Source organism: Apis florea, unplaced genomic scaffold (assembly GCF_048593485.1).
Source record: "Apis florea isolate Af1SG1 unplaced genomic scaffold, ASM4859348v1 contig_2495_pilon, whole genome shotgun sequence".
Lineage (NCBI taxonomy): Eukaryota > Metazoa > Arthropoda > Insecta > Hymenoptera > Apidae > Apis > Apis florea.
The window spans coordinates 1,317,437-1,337,664 of record NW_028256595.1 but is presented as its reverse complement, the minus strand read 5'-3'; the positions used below and the strand labels follow the sequence as shown (position 1 = coordinate 1,337,664).

Here is a 20,228-nt window from a genome sequence, read left to right as displayed (position 1 = left end):
GGAGCACAAGTGTGCGTATTCTGTACTCGTATCTGTTTTAAATCTCAAAAAGATTGGTCAATTTTGTTGGAAAAGTTTTTTAATTTATCGCGAGTAATAACAGACTCGCACAGTAGAGAAGAAATTGAAAGAAATAACAATGAATAATTGTGGAATATACCTGATATTTTTTCTATCAGTTAATCTGTTGATTTCATTGGGCCACGTCGCCGGTTCCAAGGTGTTACAAATTCGTGGCATACCTATTGCAAAAAGTTCGCTTTATTCATCAGATCGTGACTTCCAGTGCCTTGATGGAAGCCTATTAATACCATTTTCACGTGTAAACGATAACTATTGTGATTGTGCCGATGGCAGTGATGAACCTGGTACACCTGCCTGCACCAACGGTTCATTTTATTGTGAAAATTCCGGTCATAAGCCACGCTATATACCATCCACCTGGGTAAATGATGGTGTTTGCGATTGTTGCGATGCAAGTGATGAATATAACTCGGTTAAAGAATGTCCAAATAATTGTAATGAACTTGGAAAAGAAGCTAGGTTGGAACAACAAAAGGCAGAAGAATTAATCAGGGAAGGGAATAAGATAAGAATGGAAATGATTGCCAAGGGTAAACAATTGAAGGCAGATTATCAGGCACAATTAGTTAAATTACGTGCTGATTATGAAGAAGCAGAACGCGTGAAGAAAGAGAAAGAATTATTGAAAACTCAAGCAGAAGAACGAGAAAGTGCTGCTTTAGAAAAATATAAGACAATTGAATCTGAGCAACCAACACAGGAAGAAGGAGAAGAGGAAGAAGAATTGCACGAATCAGATGCTGAGGATTATTTTAAATTATTAGATTCTGATAATAGTGGTACCATAACAGTTGCAGAACTTCAAACTAGAGTGACATTTGACAAAGATCGGAATGGAATTGTAAGCGAAGAAGAGGCAATATTTTTCTTAAATAACCAAAAAGAGATCAATCTTCAAGAATTCATGGACACAGCATGGGCAAATATCAAGCCATTTTTAATGTTAGAACAAGGTAGATTATTATTAATATATAAATTCCTTTTATTTTCAGTTTAAAACATATATTGTATTGATATTTCATTCATTTTAGGTATGTTTAAACCAGCAGAGCAAAAAGAAGAAGAAAGAGAAGGAGAAGAAGAAGAAGAAGAAGGAGAAGGAGGAGAAAATGTTCACGAACCAATAGAAGATAGATCTGAGCAAGAGAAAGATGAAAATGATGGTACAGAGGCGGAAGAGGTAACAGATGAAGAACAGAAGAAAACTGAAGAACCTCAAGTGCAATACGACGAAGAAACGCAAGCTCTAATTGATGAAGCAACAGTTGCTCGTGAAAATTTCCAAGCAGCAGAAAGATCTGTAAATGACTTATTAATGGAAATCAGAAAGTACGAAGAAAAATTAAATCGTGACTTTGGTGTGGAGCATGAATTCGCTCCTCTGGATGGTGAATGTTTCGAGTATAGAAATGTGGAATATATCTATACTTTGTGCATGTTTGTAAAAGCGACGCAGAGATCGGAATCTGGTGGCAATGACGTTAACTTAGGTCACTGGAACGATTGGAGCGGACCGGAAGGTCAAAAGTATTTCAAGATGAAATATGATCGAGGACTTAGCTGTTGGAATGGACCTGCGCGTTCTACTATGGTCAATTTAAGCTGTGGTAAAGAAAATAAACTAGTCTCAGTGACAGAACCTAGTCGATGCGAATACGCTATGGAATTTACCACGCCAGCTGTATGCAATCTCAGCCTGGAATCCGCTAATGCACACGACGAATTATAAATTTCATATCTCGTAAACGCGCGAAATTTAATACTAAATACGCGATTATATGAAATTGAAATATAAGATATATAAAAAAATTAGCAAGGATAAATAATGATCACATCGATTCATCCAGTTCGTTTTTCGAACGTTAAACTTTAACGTGAAACGTTATAACAATCGCGTGTTTACACGTCATTTTTCATTGTTGTAAACAAATGAAACTCATAATTATCTCTTGCACATTACGTAATAATAATGTGATGAAACATCGAATCTGTGATTGATTATTCGTCCTTGCATTAGAATTTTCTCGTCATTGTACTTGTATACTAAACAAACGGAATTCGTAGCCGATAACGCGGTCGTGAGTTATCGACGAGCTCGGTTTGCTTAAATAGTAGAGAGAGACATTTTAATATTCGTGTGAATAAGTGAATAAGAAATTGTTGTTACATGGTCATTGCCAATATCGTGTCACTGTTATACATTCCTCTTTTTGTACGAGATGAATTTTTTATGAGATCAGATCGGAATAAAACGATGACCTGAACTGTTTCACTCGTCGTTAGGTCACCACGCGATCGAGCGACTAATTCTTTTCGTCTTCAAATCCTTAGAGTAAATGAACTGAAAAATTCATTTGTGTACACACACATACACACACACACTTATACATGTATACATACATACGTACATGCATATACACTCGTGCAGGAATGTTGAAAGAAAATTCATAAATTGCCACGTGTAAAGTAGATAATGTATTTAGTGTGTCGAGGTATTTTGTAATTTTTTAAGGATGCGTCCGTGATTGGCGCATTGGAATGCAGGTTTAATAAAGAGATAAAAAATTTTGTTGTCGAACTGTAATTACGATGGCAGCTTTATTTACATTAAAACGGGTGATCTTTACTCTTTTATTCTTTCTGTATTATATATATATATGTATATATATATATATATAACAAATATAAATATATTACACTTATGTATATATATATTTATATTTATATATTTATTTATTTATATATATTTTTTTTTTAATTATACGAATTCTTATTCGTTTTTAGAGAATTCTTACACATTAATTCAATTCTCTATTTATATTTTTATTAATTTAACAATCTATGCATATTTTTTGGGATTTGAGACGTTTATGATCAGCTAGAAAACTAAAAAGGGGGACGTGATCAAGAGAGAGGAGGAAAGTGAGTTTCTGATTTATCCAACAATGTTTGCAACCAGTCGATTCCCTAATACTTACTTTTTCGTTAAGGCACTTAAAAGACTGGAAAGAAGTATCTTGTCTTTCACGCGGTGTTACGTGATAGAGACGATACGCTTTAACGTCTTTTCTTCACCCCACGATGATTTTTTCTTAACCATTATTTTTTCTTTAAACGTACACGGCAAAAAGTCATGATTTTTTTTTTCTTTTTTTTTTTTTCATCTCAACGTGGAACTTTTTGATCATTTCAATAATAAATAATCAAAAATTAAAATCTATCGTGTACTGAAAGTACAAAAGAAAAAAAAAAAGAAAGGAAAGAAAGAAAGAAAAAGAAAAAAGTAACACTAGAAGCATTTTCGATTCTCGATCGAACGAATTACTTTTTAACGTCGTAGAAATTGTTACATCAGTATGGAAAGACAGCATTTTTCAAAATTTACCATAACGTCTCTAGATATGAATAATTTCGAATTATGTTTTTGTCTAACAACATACCCTGTGTTTGTTTTATGGCTCGCCTGGCCATTAAACACTTTGTAAATATATACGTGTCGACGCTATTTTTATCTATTCTCTTTTTATTATATTTTTTTAAATTCGTTTTCTTTCGTTCGCGATCGTGTCTGTAATTCTGTAACGGGGTTCTCTTCTTTGTATTTACACAGTGGAACGAAACACGACATTTATTGGCGTCTCTAAACTACTGTACAACAAGAAACACTAACTCCTAACACGAGAAGAATTTGTAAGCACGACGCGCGAGTATATTGCTTTGCGATATCGCGCACCACCTAATACTGCATTTTTTTGTATGATCGGCTATCTTATCGTGTATGCGAAGTTTGTTAAGAAAAGAAGAAGGAGAGAGAAAAAGAAAAAAAAAAAAAGATACGGATTGCAACGGAAGGAAGTTAAATAACACACGAATCGCAAATAATTACGGCTAGTTACGTTAACGTTACAACTTTCTCGCCACAGGCGAACTTCTTTTTTTTTTTTTTTTGTTTTGTTTTGTTTTCTTTTCTTTTTACATATCGATTCCCATTTTCCACTTGCTTCTTTCCCTTACCTTTGCTCAAGTTTGAAACGAAGACATGTTTTGTGAAAAAACGTTATAAAAATTTAAGGTAAACGATTTTTTATATTATTGTCCATCTTTTTACGTAGTCTTCGAACAACACATCTTCGTTCGTTGTTTCGTTATTTCCATACAACGTTATTCAGTCTACAAATGAAATCCAGATATAAAAAAGTTTACAGAAAAAGGGGCGTTCTGATCGTTTTTTTTTTTTTTTTTCTTTTTATATCCGCATCGATTCTTTTTCTACTCGTCTTCCAAAATGAATCGAACGCAATAATCGCATATTTGTCGACGCGTGTGCGAATTGCGCGCGCATGTGTGTGTGTTTTTTTTATTATTTCCCGAGTTTCTCGAACATGATCAGCTTCTCCTTGAAACTCTTCGTATCCGTGGACACTTCGGATATATTACCGTTTAACATATTTTGCAAATCCTCGTCGTTCTTGCTGACGAGGAGATTGTCAAAAATCATCTTGTTGTCCTCTTGTTTTGCGACCGGCGAGGTAGGCTGCGACGTGGCGATTTGTTGCTTTTTCTTAGGATAAATCACAGAGCTTCGTTGATTGTTGCCGTTGTCGGCCATTCTGGTAACTATAGTGATGGCTAGCAGCTGATGGATATCGATGTTCTCCTTCGATTCCGAGGATTGGCGCCAGTAGAATTTCTCGGGCGAGATCAACGGTTTAGAGTCTTCGATACTGCTATCCGCCGACATTTGATCCGAATGCGACATCATCAACGATCTATTGGTCCAAAGATCCTGAAAGAACACGAAGAAACGACAAGTTTTACGTTCTCGCTCCTTTCGAAAAAAAGGAAAGGAAATTTTTAAAAAAATCTTACGTTCTTCTCGCGTCTATCCGCCACGGTGTCCGCAACATCCTCCTGCCCTCCTTTCCTCTCCTGAATCTCCAAATCTCTCTCCAAACTGTCCAACGTTTCGGTGCTCTCGGACGACTTGTTCCTCCTCTCGGAGTCCAAAGTGTCCGTGCTCCCGAGCTCCGAGCTCTCGGACGATTTCTGAAGCCTGCACGCTTTCCTCGCCACGATCGGTCTCCTCTCCTCCTCGTCCACGTGCCGCCCGTCGTCCACGATGTCCACCACGTAGCTGGTGCTCGGTATCCTCCTGGGCGCCCTTCTCATCCTCCTCCCCTCCACCAGCCTGTCCTCCCCCGACTCCAAATTGTCCGAGCTCTCGGACGACACGCGCTTCGACGACGACCTCCTCGAGCAACGCTTGCCCCCCCCCTCCTCCTTCGACCCGCTCATCTCGACCCTCTCGAAATCCTCCGACGACTTCGAGATGCTCTTCGACAACCTTCTCCGTGACAAGTTGATGTCGGGTACGCTGCTCCTCTTCTCCGCCTCGATCTGCTCGAAACTCTCCGACGACTTGGACATGTTCCTCGACCTGTGATGGCCGAAGCTGCTCCTCCGCCGCTCGATCGTCGACTCGTCGCTGGCCAACGCCTCTATCGCCTCCAAACTGTCCGACGACTTGGACACGCGCTCGCTCGACTTCGAGATCGACAACCTTCGGGGCTGTTGCCTCGCCTCCCCCTCCATCAACTTCTCGAAGCCCTCGCTCGACTTGGACAGCCAACCGTTGCCCTCCAAACTGTCGGGCGACTTGGACGAGGACGATCTCCGCCGGGGGAGCTTCGACTCCAGCTCGTCGAACATCTCGGCGCGCCTGGTCGACGACTTCCTGCGGATCTCCACCGCGGTTCGCTGCTCGTCGCTCGCCTCCACCGCGTCCAGGCTGTCCGGGGACAGGGGCGGCTTTTTACACTTCAACTCGTCGAGGATGTCGGAGGACGAACGAGCGGACGATTTGCGCCCGATCGAGGCCGCGCTCTTCGATTCCGTGTCGCTGCTGTTCACCGTGCTTCGAATGCTCGTGTCCTCGGCTATCGTGGTGATGGTCGGAGTTGCCGCCGACCCGCTGCGCCTCGGCGGCCTTCGATTTTTAGGCCGGACCGAGATTCGATGATGGGCCGCCGTGTGGCTCAAACTGGCGCTTTCCAGCTCGGCTGTTGAACGGAGAAGAGATATATATATATATATCGTTCGAAAAAAATCGGAGATCGAGAAGGACGATACTCACGTAAATCTTCTTTGGCCACAACACGATCGGCCGCCGATTTTGAGACCTGGAACGGAAGGAATTCGATTGGATTCGAGTGCTCGGTCGGACGCCAACGACAAGAACGAATTATCCGTATCGCCGCCTGTAACGGTATTGTCGGGAGGCAAGTGCAGCCACTTAACCGTGATCGTTGGAAACCGGTTGTTGACAGGTGTCGAGGAAAAGCTTTCTTCCCCCTTCGTAAATCGTTTGGTAAAACGGGTTTGGCCAGAATCGTATCTCTCTAACTCGAATTTCTCTTTCCGTCTAACGTTACGCGACACACTTGGCGATCGAAAGCGATCGTTATTCGATACACGTAACGTATCGAGGGAAAGGAAAAATAGGGGAAAAAGACGGTCGATTACCTCCTCCTCGATTCGTTGAGGGGCCGCTTCTTTGGGCGGGACGACGATCCTCTGCCTCGAGCGATCCTCCATCCCTTTGTCCTGCGTTTTCGCCACGCGTCCAGACAACGCAACACACTCGTGTAATTCGTGCAACGGGGAATTGGGGATCTGATGGTCGGTCGATCGCTCTCGGTTCGCCCGAGGGATCGCCCGCCTCTTCTCAGGCCTCGGTCGATCCTCGATTTTCCGCATCGATCTCATCGATCCGAACCCCCTCTTATCCTGCTCCGCCTTGCGTTTCGTGAAACCGACAACGGTTTCGTTAAAACCCAGCCAATGTTTTAATAAGAAGGATTTTCGCCGATCCGTGCGAACCTCGGCTCTCAATTTGAAAATGTATAATAACTGAGAGAAGAATGGAATCGAGTGATCACGAAGTAATAATCGAGTGGACGAAAAAGCGGGCAAAGTTTAAGTAACGAGTTGAGGATCGAGATGCGAAATTATAGTTATTCGAGAGCATTTTAATAGATAATTAATAGATAGATTTTTTTTCTGGAGATTAATTCTGAGGAATGGCACGAATTGAACGAGACGGAGGTGAGTTCGTCGATCATTAATTTTCGTTGTATAACGGAAGAATAGATTTCGCTTAGAATCTTTTTGCACGAGTTTTTATGAAAAAAATACACAAGCGGCTGTTGGTCCATTTAAAAATGAGCGCGATCGCGAAATAAATAATAAGCGTTCTTATTTTTTTAAAACGACTGCTTAATCCTTTGCACTTTGTATTTATATTTAAGAAGATTAATTAACATGGAACATTTTTTTCATATTCCATCGAAATGAAAGAAAACATTTTTCTGGGAATCTCGATCTCTCCCTTGATCGGTGGAAATCTATATAAAAATGTGTGTATATTTTGATTTTTCAAAGTTTTTAAAAAATAAATAAAACTAAAGTTCTAAATTGAAAGGAACGCACATAGAAATAAACCGTTCCAATATTCGAGAACACGATCTTCTATTGCAATAACTAAAACAAAAACGTGCCTAATACTCGAGAAAGATCAGCAGCCTCGAGCTACGACCCGAATTGCTCTGACGATATTTGTTGAAAAAAAAAAAAATTGGTGATTAAAAACAAAGTATCGATGCTACACTTCCACAGATAACTCCAATTGCACGTCACACCATCGTACGATACGCGGCATCTTATGCAGAGCGATTATAGTCGCCCATAGTACGTCAGTGACAATGAATATAACGTAAAACGACTTTAGTCGCTCATAGTACGTCGATGCCATCTTATGCAGAGCGATTATAATATCTTAATGACATCTTATGCAGAGTACTCTCAGTGGTATCTTATGCAGAGCAACTATGGTCGCTCAATTGATGGCGACTATAGTCGCTTGTAGTACCTTAATTTTATTAGAGCGATTATAGTCGCCTATAGCATGTATTTCAGTAATATTTTATATAGAGCGACTATAATCGTCCATAGTACCTCAATGGTATGGTACCATCTTATGCAGAGCAACTATAATTGATGGCGACTATAGTCGCCTGTAGTACTTCAATGGCATTTTATATAGAGCGAGTATAGTCTCCTGTAGCACGTCAGTGACATCTTATGCAGAGCAACTATAATTGATGGCGACTATAGTCGCCTGTAGTACTTCAATGGCATTTTATATAGAGCGACTATAGTCGCCTATAGTACGTATTTCAGTAATATTTTATATAGAGCGACTATATAGTCTCCTGTAGCACGTCAATGACATCTTATGCAGAGCAACTATAGTCGCTCAATGTAGTACCTCAACTGTAGTACCTCAATTTTATATAGAGCGATTATAGTCACCTATAGCATGTATTTCAGTAATATTTTATATAGAGCGACTATAATCGTCTTCAATCTTATGCAGAGCGACTATAGTCTCCTGTAGCACGTCAGTGACATCTTATGCAGAGCAACTATAATTGATGGCGACTATAGTCGCCTGTAGTACTTCAATGGCATTTTATATAGAGCGACTATAATCGTCCATAGTACCTCAATGGTATGGTATCATCTTATGCAGAGAAACTATAATTGATGGCGACTATAGTCGCCTGTAGTATCTCAATTTTATATAGAGCGATTATAGTCGCCTATAGTACGTATTTCAGTAATATTTTATATAGAGCGACTATAGTCTCTTGTAGCACGTCAGTGACATCTTATGCAGAGCAACTATAGTCGCTCAATGTAGTACATCAACTGTAGTACCTCAATTTTATATAGAGCGATTATAGTCGCCTATAGTATGTATTTCAGTAATATTTTATATAGAGTATAATCGTCCATAGTACCTCAATCTTATGCAGAGCGACTATAGTCGCCTGTAGTACCTCAATTTTATATAGAGCGATTGTAGTCATCTATAGTATATATTTCAGTAATATTTTATATAGAGCGATTATAGTCTCCTGTAGCACGTCAGTGACATCTTATGCAGAGCAACTATAGTCGCTCAATGTAGTACATCAACTGTAGTACCTCAATTTTATATAGAGCGATTATAGTCACCTATAGCATGTATTTCAGTAATATTTTATATAGAGCTATAATCGTCTATACCTTAATGGTATCTTATGCAGAGCGACTATAGTCTCCTGTAGCACGTTAGCGACATCTTATGCAGAGTGACTATAGTCGCTCATAGCACGTAAATGGGATCTTATGCAGAGCAACTATAGTCGCCTATAGCATGTGTCAGTAACGTCATATGCAGAACGATTACAGTCACCTGTAGTATCTCAATGATATTCTATGTAGAACGACTATAATTGCCTATAGTATCAGAGACATCTTATGCAGAGCGACTATAGCCGCCCATAATGCCTCAATGGCAGTCACCTAAAGTGACAATATAATGTGAAGCGATTATAGTCGCTCGTAGCACGTCAATGGCGACTATAATCGTCCGTAGTAAGGAAAGAATTGAATCCTAACGCAATACGAAAAGTGAAGGAAAGCGAAGAAAGACGAGCTTCCGGAACGGATCGGCGAAAAAGAAAAGAAGAAGAAGAAGAAACGACGCGAATCGAGGGTTAAGTTTCTCGATTACCTCGAGCGCGTGCTCCTCGCCCTCCCTCTTAATCGGGGCGAGGATCTTTCGCTGGCCAGTTTCCTGCCTCGGCCTCGGCCGATCCGGCGCGCGCCTCACCGGCATCTCGTACCCGACCGGCCTCTCCTTGCACCCGTACACGCCGATGCTGATCCTCGCCGCGGGCTCCATGCACCGAGGCGCCCCCGCATCCTGCTTCGTCCGGTCGATCAACCGCCTCCTCTCCACCGGGTTCAGGTTCAGCTGCTCGATTATCGCCCGTATGTTCGACGATATGCTACCCTCCCGCCGGGACACCACCATCTTCTCCACGATTCCTCCTCTCCTTAATCCGCCCGATCTCGCATCGAGCCAAGTCACGAATGTCTCTGCAATATTTCGCGAAAACTGCTCTCTCTCTCTCTCTCTGCCCTTCCTTCCCCCGAGAGACTCGAGAGGAAAGGACAGACGAGGGCGAACGATCGTTTTCCAATTCGACTCTCCTCCTCCTCCTCCTCCTCCTCCTCTCGTTGATCGGATCACCGTTCGAGAACAATCGCGTTTTTTAACGAATACTTCTACCTAGTTTTCGCGCGGTTCATCACTTTTCTCAAGATTTCACCACCTCGTCGTCCTCCTTTTTTGCCTCCACTCGCCTCGCGTTTTCCCACGCGACCTTCTCTATCCGCCGCGGTGGAAATCGGGTCTGTCGGCCAAAAATTATAACGGCGTTTGGAAAAATTGGAAGATGGCGAAACGGAACGCAGCTATACTTGGATTGGATTAGAATCCATCGATCGGCGTATGTTTCCTCGACGGCAAAATCCAGGCCAGAGATCCCACGTCGGCCGCCCACGGCGCCTGTTTGCCCAACACTTTTCCTCGAATCGCGATCGAGAACGCAAAACGCTGACTCGCGTTGCGGAGCATCCCGACGAAATTCGAACGAAAGTTTTATCCCTGTTCGATTAAGAATGTTGAGCGATTGGAGTGTGTGGCTTTCAATATGGGAGAGAAAAAGAAGAAGAAAAATGAAATTCTTTACGTAATAATATCCCAACGATAATCGTATCCGATTTTGTTTTGAAAGAAAAGGAAAGGCCTAGCGTTCAGGTGATACGCAATTTGTTCCCGATAAATAAAGGAATCGAACGTGTTTGGAGCGAGCGAGTAGAGAAGGTTGGCGGGATTTTCAAGCAAATACGATCGATTGCAAAATCGGCGGTCACACCTGCACGATCTAACCGTTTGCATTCCAGCCGGATACGCGCGGTGTTGGCGGAAATTGCGGAACGTAATAATTTTCCACGAGAGAAGAGAAAGTGATCGTCGGGCGAAAGAAAACTCGGACGGCGTTGCGCAACCGTTTAATAATAAAAACGCGAGGATTTATAAAACTCTCTCGAACGAAAGATCGAGAAGCAGCGCTGAAATTTAATAACATCGGGACGGAATGGAACGCGTCACCTTCTTTCACCTTGATCCCCGTCGGATGAATCAACGCGGTCTACTTTCCGCATTTCCCTAATTGGGATCGATCCGAGGCTACTACCTTTTTCCTTCCTTCGATGGATGGACGCGAACAATACGCGAAACAACTTCGAATTTATCGCGTCGAGGGAGAACGCTTGATCGATTTCGATCCTCGGCGAAGAATCGAAGAATCATTCGCGGTTTCCGCGAGGATTATCGATCAAACCGCGATATTTTATTCATCCGCACGGCTCGTATTGGCAGAAACGCGATCCAAGATTAACGGAATGGACGAACGCGTTGCACCGCCGCCGGCCGTTGACGCGAGACTGACGATAATCGGCGACTCAAGTCGCGAGATTAGATCGACTCCCAGTATCCGCGCTCCGCATCTCCTCTCGCGCGGGGATCCCCGGAGATCGGGGATCGATCTCTGCGGTCCACCGCCCCCTTTGCCTCCCTACTCCTCCCCTCCCCCCCTCCCCACGATCCTCCTCGCCCCATCTTATCGCGCCACCATTTCTCTTTATCCGAACGCGATTCCTCTTCTCCCGCTAACGCAATTCCTTAGGTCGCGTTTCGAAAATTGAAAATACGCCCGTCGATGTAATTCCTTAAGCCGCGTTTCGAATAGAAAAAATATGCCCGTCAACGCAATTCCTTAGGTTGCGTTTCGAAACTCGAAAATACGCCTGCCAATGCAATTCCTTAAGCTGTGTTTCGAAACTTGAAAATACGCCCGTCAACGCAATTCCTTAAGCCGCGTTTCGAAAATCGAAAATACGCCCGTCAACGCAATTCCTTAAGCCGCGTTTCGAAAATCGAAAATACGCCCGTCGACGCAATTCCTTAAGCCGCATTTCGAAATTCGAAAATACGCCTGCCAATGCAATTCTTTAAGCTGTGTTTCGAAACTTGAAAATACGCCCGTCAACGCAATTCCTTAAGCTGTGTTTCGAAACTTGAAAATACGCCCGTCAATGCAATTCTTTAAGCTGTGTTTCGAAACTTGAAAATACGCCTGCCAATGCAATTCCTTAAGCTGTGTTTCGAAACTTGAAAATACGCCCGTCAATGCAATTCCTTAAGCCGCGTTTCGAAAATCGAAAATACGCCCGTCGACGCAATTCCTTAAGCCGCGTTTCGAAATTCGAAAATACGCCCGTCGACGCAATTCCTTAAGCCGCATTTCGAAATTCGAAAATACGCCCGTCGACGCAATTCCTTAAGCCGCGTTTCGAAATTCGAAAATACGGCCGTCAACGCAATTCCTTAAGCCGCGTTTCGAAAATCGAAAATACGCCCGTCGACGCAATTCCTTAAGCCGCGTTTCGAATATAAAAAATATGCCCGTCAACGTAATTTTCCCAGCCGCGTTTCGAAATTCGAAAATACAGCCGCCAACGCAATCCGCGTTTCGAAAATCGAAGATACGCCCGTCGACGCAATTCCCTAATCGGCGTTTCGAAAATCGAAAATACATCCGCCAATGTAATTCCCCAATCCGCGTTTCGAAAATCGAAAATACATCCGCCAATGTAATTCCCCAATCCGCGTTTTAAAAATCGAAAATACACCCGTTTTCCTCGTCAACGCAATTCCTTAAGTCGCGTTTCGAAACTCGAAGATACGGCCGTCCACGCAATTCCTTAAGTCGCGTTTCGAAACTCGAAAATACGTCCGACCTCTGCCAACCCATTTTTTCCCCGCGAATTTCGAATTTTTGGAATCGGGGGAGGAGAAAGGCGGAGGAACGGGAAGTAAAGCCGAATCGAAGAAATTCGCCTCTCCTCGATGATTCGGCCGGCGAACACGCGTCGCGCGCTTCTTCGCTTTCGATCGGCCGAATCAAAACTTTTCCACCAAGGAATTTTGTTTGTGTACGCAACGCGCGATTTTATTATTAAGAGGAATTAACGCGCACGCGCCAAGATCCGCCCACCTCAAGTTTCGATCGCGAATTTTCGCATCGAGTTAACCAGGATGTTGGGAATGTGGCACGACGCGACACGACACGCTCGCGTTTCCGTGCCATTGTCGTGCGACACGCGAGCAAGAAGGGAGAGCGAACAGAAGAAAAAAAAAGAAAAAAAAGAGAGGCGAGGAAGAAGAGAGGAGAGGGGAGACGAAAATGATCCGTGCGGCTCGCGTGAAAACGCATCGCACCGCGACGAATCGGATACGTTGGATGGTTTCACCCGCGATGCTTTTTTCTACGTTCTACGAAAATTACCTTTCGATCTCACCATCACCTTCTCGCGATAGAAAATTCTTATCATCGCGCAAAAGGGAAAATAAGGATTCTATCGACAACGATTAACAATCCGCTCGAGCGTTTTCAATTTTGTTGGGAAACTGAGAAGAAGTTCGTGTCGCAAAGTGTCGCGCCGATTCGAGAGGACTTATCCACGAGCTGTTATTACCGCCGCGGTTTTCTTCCCTTTCTTCTTCCCGCGACCTCCGTCACGCCGCGAGCGCGTCCTCAAGAACTCGTTTCGAGCGAAAGAGAACTCGCCCGACACGCGCGCGGAATACGCGTTGCAACGCTCGCCTAGTTCTCACGAGGCCGAGCCTTAAATCGGTCGTTTCGTCACATCGACCGGATCGGCTAATTCCACTCTTTCTCTCTTTTTTGTTTCTCCAATTCCTCCACCTCTTCCGTCTTCGATTAATTTTCTTCAAACGCCTGGTGGCGGCGAGGAGATCGATCGATCATCGAGAAATCTTTGATCGAAGAAGAAGAAGATCGAGTTGGAGATGAATTTTTGATTTTGAGAGAGAAAAAATAATTTTTCCTCTCTCTCTCTCTCTTTCTCTCTCTCTCCTTGACATCGATGTTCGATCGATTGCCCCGAATTTCGCGACTTTCTTCAGCTTCTCCCGGCTTTATTATGAAAAGAAAGCGACGTTTCGACCGCTCGATTGAAACGAATATACATCGAGAACACGATTATTATTTCGTAAATATCGACGTTAAAGGTAAGTTACGGGACGTTAACGATCGATTTCACGCGCGATCCTGTGCGTGTATCGATAACACGTAATTTATCGATACGAAAACTTCCGTTTATCGTTTATCGTATCGTGCATATAAATCGATAGGCGCGATAATAAACGACAAAGAAATGATTTATTTTCGATCCGATCGATTATCGCCTGACGGATGACGTTATCGCATTTTTCGGTGGGGGAAGTGAGTCGAAACGAAAAGGTGGAAAAGATCGATCGACGTGACGTGAGTAACGCGACGAAAAATCGCGTTATATTTCAACCGATATTTATATTTGCCCGGTCGTCTCGTTTTCCTCAACGAATTTTTCAAACTCGCTCCTTCCACGCGTTTTTTCTTTCCAATCCTAGCCACGAATTTTCCTCTCTCTTGTCCATATTCATTCATGCTCAATTATATCGATTTGTTTCTTCAAAACGATCCACGAATCGTTTTAGCAACGATCGATAACGTTCTCCTTTCAAAGTTCCATTTTATATATGCGAACAACTATTTAAATCGAAAACGAGAATGATACGAACAACGGAAAGGAAGTAGAGAAAGAGAGAGAGAGAGAGAGAGAGAGAGAGAGAGAGAGAGGAGAGCTCGTGTACTGTTACAAAATAATAATAAAAAAAAAAAAAAAAAAAAAAAAAAGAAGGAAGAGAAGGCAAGCGCGGCCCGTTCCATCGAGCGCGTTTCGCGTTTACTGAAGCGAAGGAAAAAGGAAGTAACGACGAGTGTGGTCGTGGAAGCATGCTAATTTCCATCGTCGGCTCGTACCGACACCGAGAGTCGTTTATCCGGCTTGGAATTAACCGATCGATGCGCTCTGATTGCCCGAACGCGCCGCCAATCCATGCACCCCCTTCTTCTTGCACTCCCTCCTTCCCCCCTGCACGCGGGGGGATCCAAACGCTCGACTACGCCCGGATAAAGAACGGAATACAATCGCGAATTGTCTCTATTCCGAATTACCTATTCCGCTTTCTAAAAACGGCCGTTGAAACAGGTGGATAGGTTTCGGCTCGTGGAGGAGGATATCTCGAGCAGGTTGATACGCGCGATAAAATCGATCGGGCAACGAACAATGGGGATACGTTCGAATCGATATCCCAACTTCTATTCTAAGCGATAGACTGATAACCGTCCTCGAAGCGATACCTTTGGAGCGTTGCGTTGGAATCGGCCTTCACACCTGTCCTCTTACCGCAAACTTGTCGCGCTGCGAAAGAACAATACCATCGAGAGGAAGGATAAAATCGGATGAAAAATATATAAACCGAGTATATACGCACCGATCAGGGAATATTTATCGATCACAACAACGGCGAATAAACGACATCGGCTATGGGGCCAACGTGGTCGCGGATCCGGTTCACCATCGCGGGGAACAGCCGCTTTCCGACTGAACCGCCTCGACCTTCGTGTCTCCGCGATCGATCGCAACGAACTAGGCGATAGGGAAGCCCTTCGCTTCGACCCAGAAGGGATCGAAGAGAGAGAGAGAGAGAGAGAGGGAGAGAAATAAACGCGTGTCGCGCGCGGAAAACACTGGCTCGTTTCGTACTGGCGACTCTTCCTCCTCGGCTCGGCGACTTTCGGCTCGGTGAGAAGAAGTGGTAATGCCGGTCGTGGAGGTAGCACGGGTGACAGGGACGTAACCGCGCGATCGAGCGCCACGCGACACCATACCCCTCTTTCCCCGATTTTACGTTCTTTTTTCTCTCTCTCTCTCTCTCTCTCTCTCTCTCTCTCTCTCTCTCTCTCTCTCTCCTCGTTGTTGTTGCGTCGAATCGAATCGATCGATTCTCTCGTTGAACTTTTACGTGCGAATATTTTAGATTTCGAATTTTTATATATGTATATATATGAAAATATTGATAAATTATTCGATTAGAAAAATTGCGTATTAGTAAAAAAGAAAATAATAATTATCGTTGTACATATTTACGTGATTCCGAATAAAAGTGTTTTCATATTTGTCGGCAGTAAAAATATCGGCAGTTTATTTCGAACGTGTCAAGTATATATATATGATAATCAAGCCCGTAATACAAGAATACTTGAACATAACGAATTTGCATAATGTGGAAAGAAAAAAAAAAAAGGATAATCTCGTACGCGAGGTAAACGCGTACGCCACTGAAGACTAATGACCCCTGACGAGAGAAAAAGAGGGACGACGCACGATCGAGGAGACTGATCTACGAGGAATCGGACAAGCGAACGCAGTAACGGTGCTACCAATCTTGCCAGCTTGCCAGCTGTTCGTTTCCAGCCACCACGACGCGAAAGCTCCCACTTCCACTCCGCCTCGGCCCCTGTCCTCTTACCTAGACATTCACTTCGTCCTGACAAAATGTTTCGACACCGCGAAAACGTAGCAGAGGATCGGTCTCTTTCTACGTTGCTTCAACCACCGACGTTTAGAAAGCAAACGGTTATCTTTGAAGGAACGTGATTCGATTCAGGATGTTAAATTTTTCTTTTTTATCCTCTTCTCCTTTGTCGTCACTGACCTATCGTAACCGTTCCTTTCCCGTCGCTTCCAAAGTGATGAACGGTATTCTTTTTTGTTCTTTGTTTGTTTGTTTTTTTTTCTGCGCCTTCCTCTCTCTCTCTCTCTCTCTCTCTCTCTCTCTCTCTCTCTTTTTGCCTAACAAATGTTTCAATAGGAAGAGTCTTGTGATCGTTCCGGATTACGAATCGAGATCGTGATTTCGTGATACGTCGTCGAGAGAAGCGTGAATTTCACGGAATATTCCTGTCGCAATGACGAGTCGTGCGATGCCTTCGTAAAACGCGGTAGAATATTCGAGGGAAAGCACGATGGAAAGTAGAAATTCGGGGGAGCAATGTTTTCGGCGAGGATCATTCTTCCCGTAAATAGGAACGGTTTCTATACGCGAGCAATTTTATTGGATGAACAAATAGGTGGAGATTTTATTCGAATCGAATAAGTTAACGGTACGGCAGGCAATCTTTCCACGGCGAGGGTTTGTAAGGATTCGCCGCCGACCTTGCTGGTATTTCGTGACGAGAGCAAACGCAGTAGAATAAATGCCACGCAAATACCAAACTGGCTTACGGACTTGTGCGCCAAGCTCGATTATAAATGGCGTGCCAGAATATGCGATAAATCATCCGTCAATTATGGATTGGTTCCTTGAATAATTACGAGAAACCGCGAGATTTATTAGAATCGTGCGATTTCTGAATTATTGAAGAGTAAAGTGTACGGTCGTATTTTTTTTAATTAAAGGAAAAAAACGTTTTAAAAGTTTCGACAAATAATAATATCTTTGATGGAAAGGATGCAATAAAGGAATAAAGGTGAAGTTAAATTTTTACGCGAACGCGTTAAGTGGCGATAAAAAATTAAAATCCAAATATTTTCTAGTTTCACAAGCGTTCACTTGTCGAAACGAAGCCAGAGTATATAAGCCTTTTTACGTAACGAACAAAGAAAGTTCCTTTTCGCGAGCTACAAATCGGTCAGCTAATTTTAAACGCTTCATCTGTTTAACTTTTGAGGGCAATGATTCGTTTTAAAGTATAAAATCTCATTAAAAAAAGAAAACGGTACGATTATAAGAATTGTAAATATACGATAAATAATAACGGAGTCGAAATCATCGAGAATGTTAATAAACATTCGGTGTTCAGGTGTTCGTATCGATATCGTATTATTGCAAGTGCGTGTTAAGATATTTGACAGAAAACTATACTATCTACAGATTTATTTTACCGACCGAGAAATAGTCGTTACTCATTTGGTAACGTTCTCCGTTAACAACGGTTCACTCCACTTTACCGACCGTATCTACTTAACGTTTCGATCGAAATTATCATATGATGCTTTCGTTCGATAACGTGTAGGATAAGATATAGAAGAATAACGCCAGATGTCATTCGAACATTAACAAATCTATTCGATAACGAGTAACAAATTTAAATTTCGAAAATTGAAGTTATCTTACGAATATATATATAAAGTATATACAAATATTATGCAAATTTCTAGATTTAAAAGCACTCTATAAAAAAAGAATGAAATTATTTATATCAACTGATTACAAGCGAGGTCGTGCTAGGAATTTCATTAGAATAATGAAATTTATTTGCACGTGTCGTGTGTCGCGTATATAAATGTAAATCTGCGACGCGTGACAACAAGTGCAATTAGTCATCATAATTGCAAACACGATCGAAAGAAAAACAACGTTACCAGCTGTATGACAGTGCCGTGCCTGTTCTCTCGATTTTTCCAATGAACCGAAAGCGAGTTAACACACAAGAGAACCACAACCCGAAGCATTCGTCGATGGTTCCATGCTTCTCGCTATAACGAGTGTTGTTCGGGCCAAGTAACGGTAAACGCTATATATCGCGTCGCTCTTATACACTGTCCTATTCACAGTGCGCTCACTCTCGAATATATTTTTCTTTTTTCTTGCTCTAAACGACTGTTTATAATTCTTTAGTACGTACACCTCGACCACAATTCCGTAGCCGGTTTGAACGGTATCTTCGAATTCTTAATCTAGAATGATTCATACCGAGACTTTTTCTTTTTCATTTGCGATTCTACTTTTTTTCTTCTTCTTCTTTCTCTCTCCAAGCCTCCGCATCACACGCAACACGTTGCGACGCTTTAAATGGCCACCAGACATGTAGGCTAGCATTACAAGCGAGCAAACACGCTTAAAAAGTAAACGGCTGAATCGGATAAAGAATAACCCACTTCTTTTAACGCGGAACACGTTCGTGGAAGCGTTTTCCGCGGAGTAGGCGGTCGATTTATATATATATATATATAACGGGTAGACCGTAGGGCATTGTTTTAACGGTTTGTCGTGTGTCGCGAGCCAGGGACAATAAAAGCAGGTAGCAGAGATTCGCGATGGTACAGGCGGAAATAATAATAGCGGTGTGCCATGCCGGAGACAACGAGAACGCGGCCGTAAAAGGGACGAGAGAGACACACACTCTTGTCAGCGCTGCGACTTCTTTTACGATTTTATTTCGTTCGCACAAGCGAGAAACACGGATACTTGTCTCTTCCTCTTTCCTGCAATTTCACTTCGTCTTCGTCCTCGTTTAAAAATTCGCGTTAATGGAACGCGAACGATCGAGTCGCGTGCGAAATATCGCATTCGATCTCTTCTACCTTCGAACCTCTCGATTCGTGAAACCTAGCCATTCGTTGGGCGCGCGTTGGATCGATAGAAACGTTTATTCCGAGTCGTTGGCGTCGCACGATGAGAAAAGGACGAAAAATCAACGTGATCTCCATCGGTCACCATTCGCCACCTGTTGCCATTCGCCTGAACTTCGCCCACCCCTTAATGCTGATTTACGATTCGGCCATTAGCCAGCCGAGTATCCAATGTTTTTTCCCCTCGAAATCAAGACGAATGGCGGGATTGATGGAGGGAGACAAGCGATGGAAATCTTTAGAGATTAAATGGACTCACCTTAGCCTGATTCTCCTCCTCTTCTTTCCTCTCCTGCTTCTCGTAGCCGAAACGGTTCTGAAAAAAAAAAAAAAACAGAAGAAATTAAATCGTCTCTAAATTCACAAGGAGAAAATGGCCGCCGATTATAATATCCATCTGTCGAATAACAACGCGGAAAATTTATCAAACTTATCACGATCAAAGTCATTATATCGAACAAACAAAAACGAAAAAAGTAACGGAATCTTATCTAAATATATATACATATACATCGATACCGTGAACATAAATGACGCAACGAATGAAAGTAACTAATAACAACGAGACACGAGAACCTATCTTTGAAACTTTGAGCGGAGAGAAAGAGAGAGAGAGAGAGAGAGAGAGAGAGAAAGTTTTCCTCGACTCATGACGAGGCTTCCTTCTTACCGTTGACATCTTGCGAAATTTCGACACGACCGACGTTAAGATCGACACTTTGTCCAACCATTTTCTCAACGATCCCTTCCCTGCCATATTTAAATCGATTTTCGACGGGCCAACGCGCGTTTCATCGCAGTTCTCGAGCTTGGACGAATTGTCGAATAATATTAATGCTCGAAACACGGAAAGATCAAGTTGA

The 20,228-nt window shown here is 42.9% G+C and overlaps 2 protein-coding genes across 8 annotated transcripts in view; one reads left to right on the top strand and one right to left on the bottom strand.

Annotated features, from left to right (window-relative positions):
- Positions 1-139: 139 nt before the first annotated feature.
- GCS2beta (glucosidase 2 subunit beta) lies at positions 140-2,668 on the top strand. Its single transcript, XM_003696831.3, has 2 exons — positions 140-1,037; positions 1,116-2,668. The coding sequence occupies exons 1-2, from the start codon at positions 140-142 to the stop codon at positions 1,811-1,813; spliced, it is 1,596 nt and encodes a 531-aa protein (XP_003696879.3). The 3' UTR covers positions 1,814-2,668.
- Positions 2,650-20,228, bottom strand: part of LOC100872435 (uncharacterized) — a 59,455-nt gene continuing 41,876 nt past the window's right edge. For 3 of the 7 annotated variants that reach the window (XM_031918580.2, XM_086906622.1, XM_086906620.1), the window contains 4 exons: positions 19,625-19,681; positions 6,218-6,263; positions 4,954-6,143; positions 2,650-4,870 (listed from right to left, as the gene is read on the bottom strand). In XM_031918580.2, the coding sequence (XP_031774440.2) occupies positions 4,445-4,870; positions 4,954-6,143; positions 6,218-6,263; positions 19,625-19,681 (1,719 nt within the window). In that variant the 3' untranslated portion in view covers positions 2,650-4,444. Of the gene's footprint in view, positions 4,871-4,953; positions 6,144-6,217; positions 6,264-6,606; positions 6,880-9,703; positions 10,072-11,234; positions 11,482-15,308; positions 15,370-15,442; positions 15,691-19,624; positions 19,682-20,228 lie in introns of those variants that run through there. The other 4 variants (XM_086906623.1, XM_086906621.1, XM_086906624.1 and 1 more) reach the window with 4 other exon arrangements.

Coding starts and splice junctions, on each gene's coding strand:
- GCS2beta (XM_003696831.3), top strand. CDS start 140: ATGAATAATTGTGGAATATACCTGATATTTTTTCTATCAGTTAATCTG. Junction 1,038..1,115: donor ATTTTTAATGTTAGAACAAG/GTAGATTATTAT, acceptor CATTCATTTTAG/GTATGTTTAAACCAGCAGAG.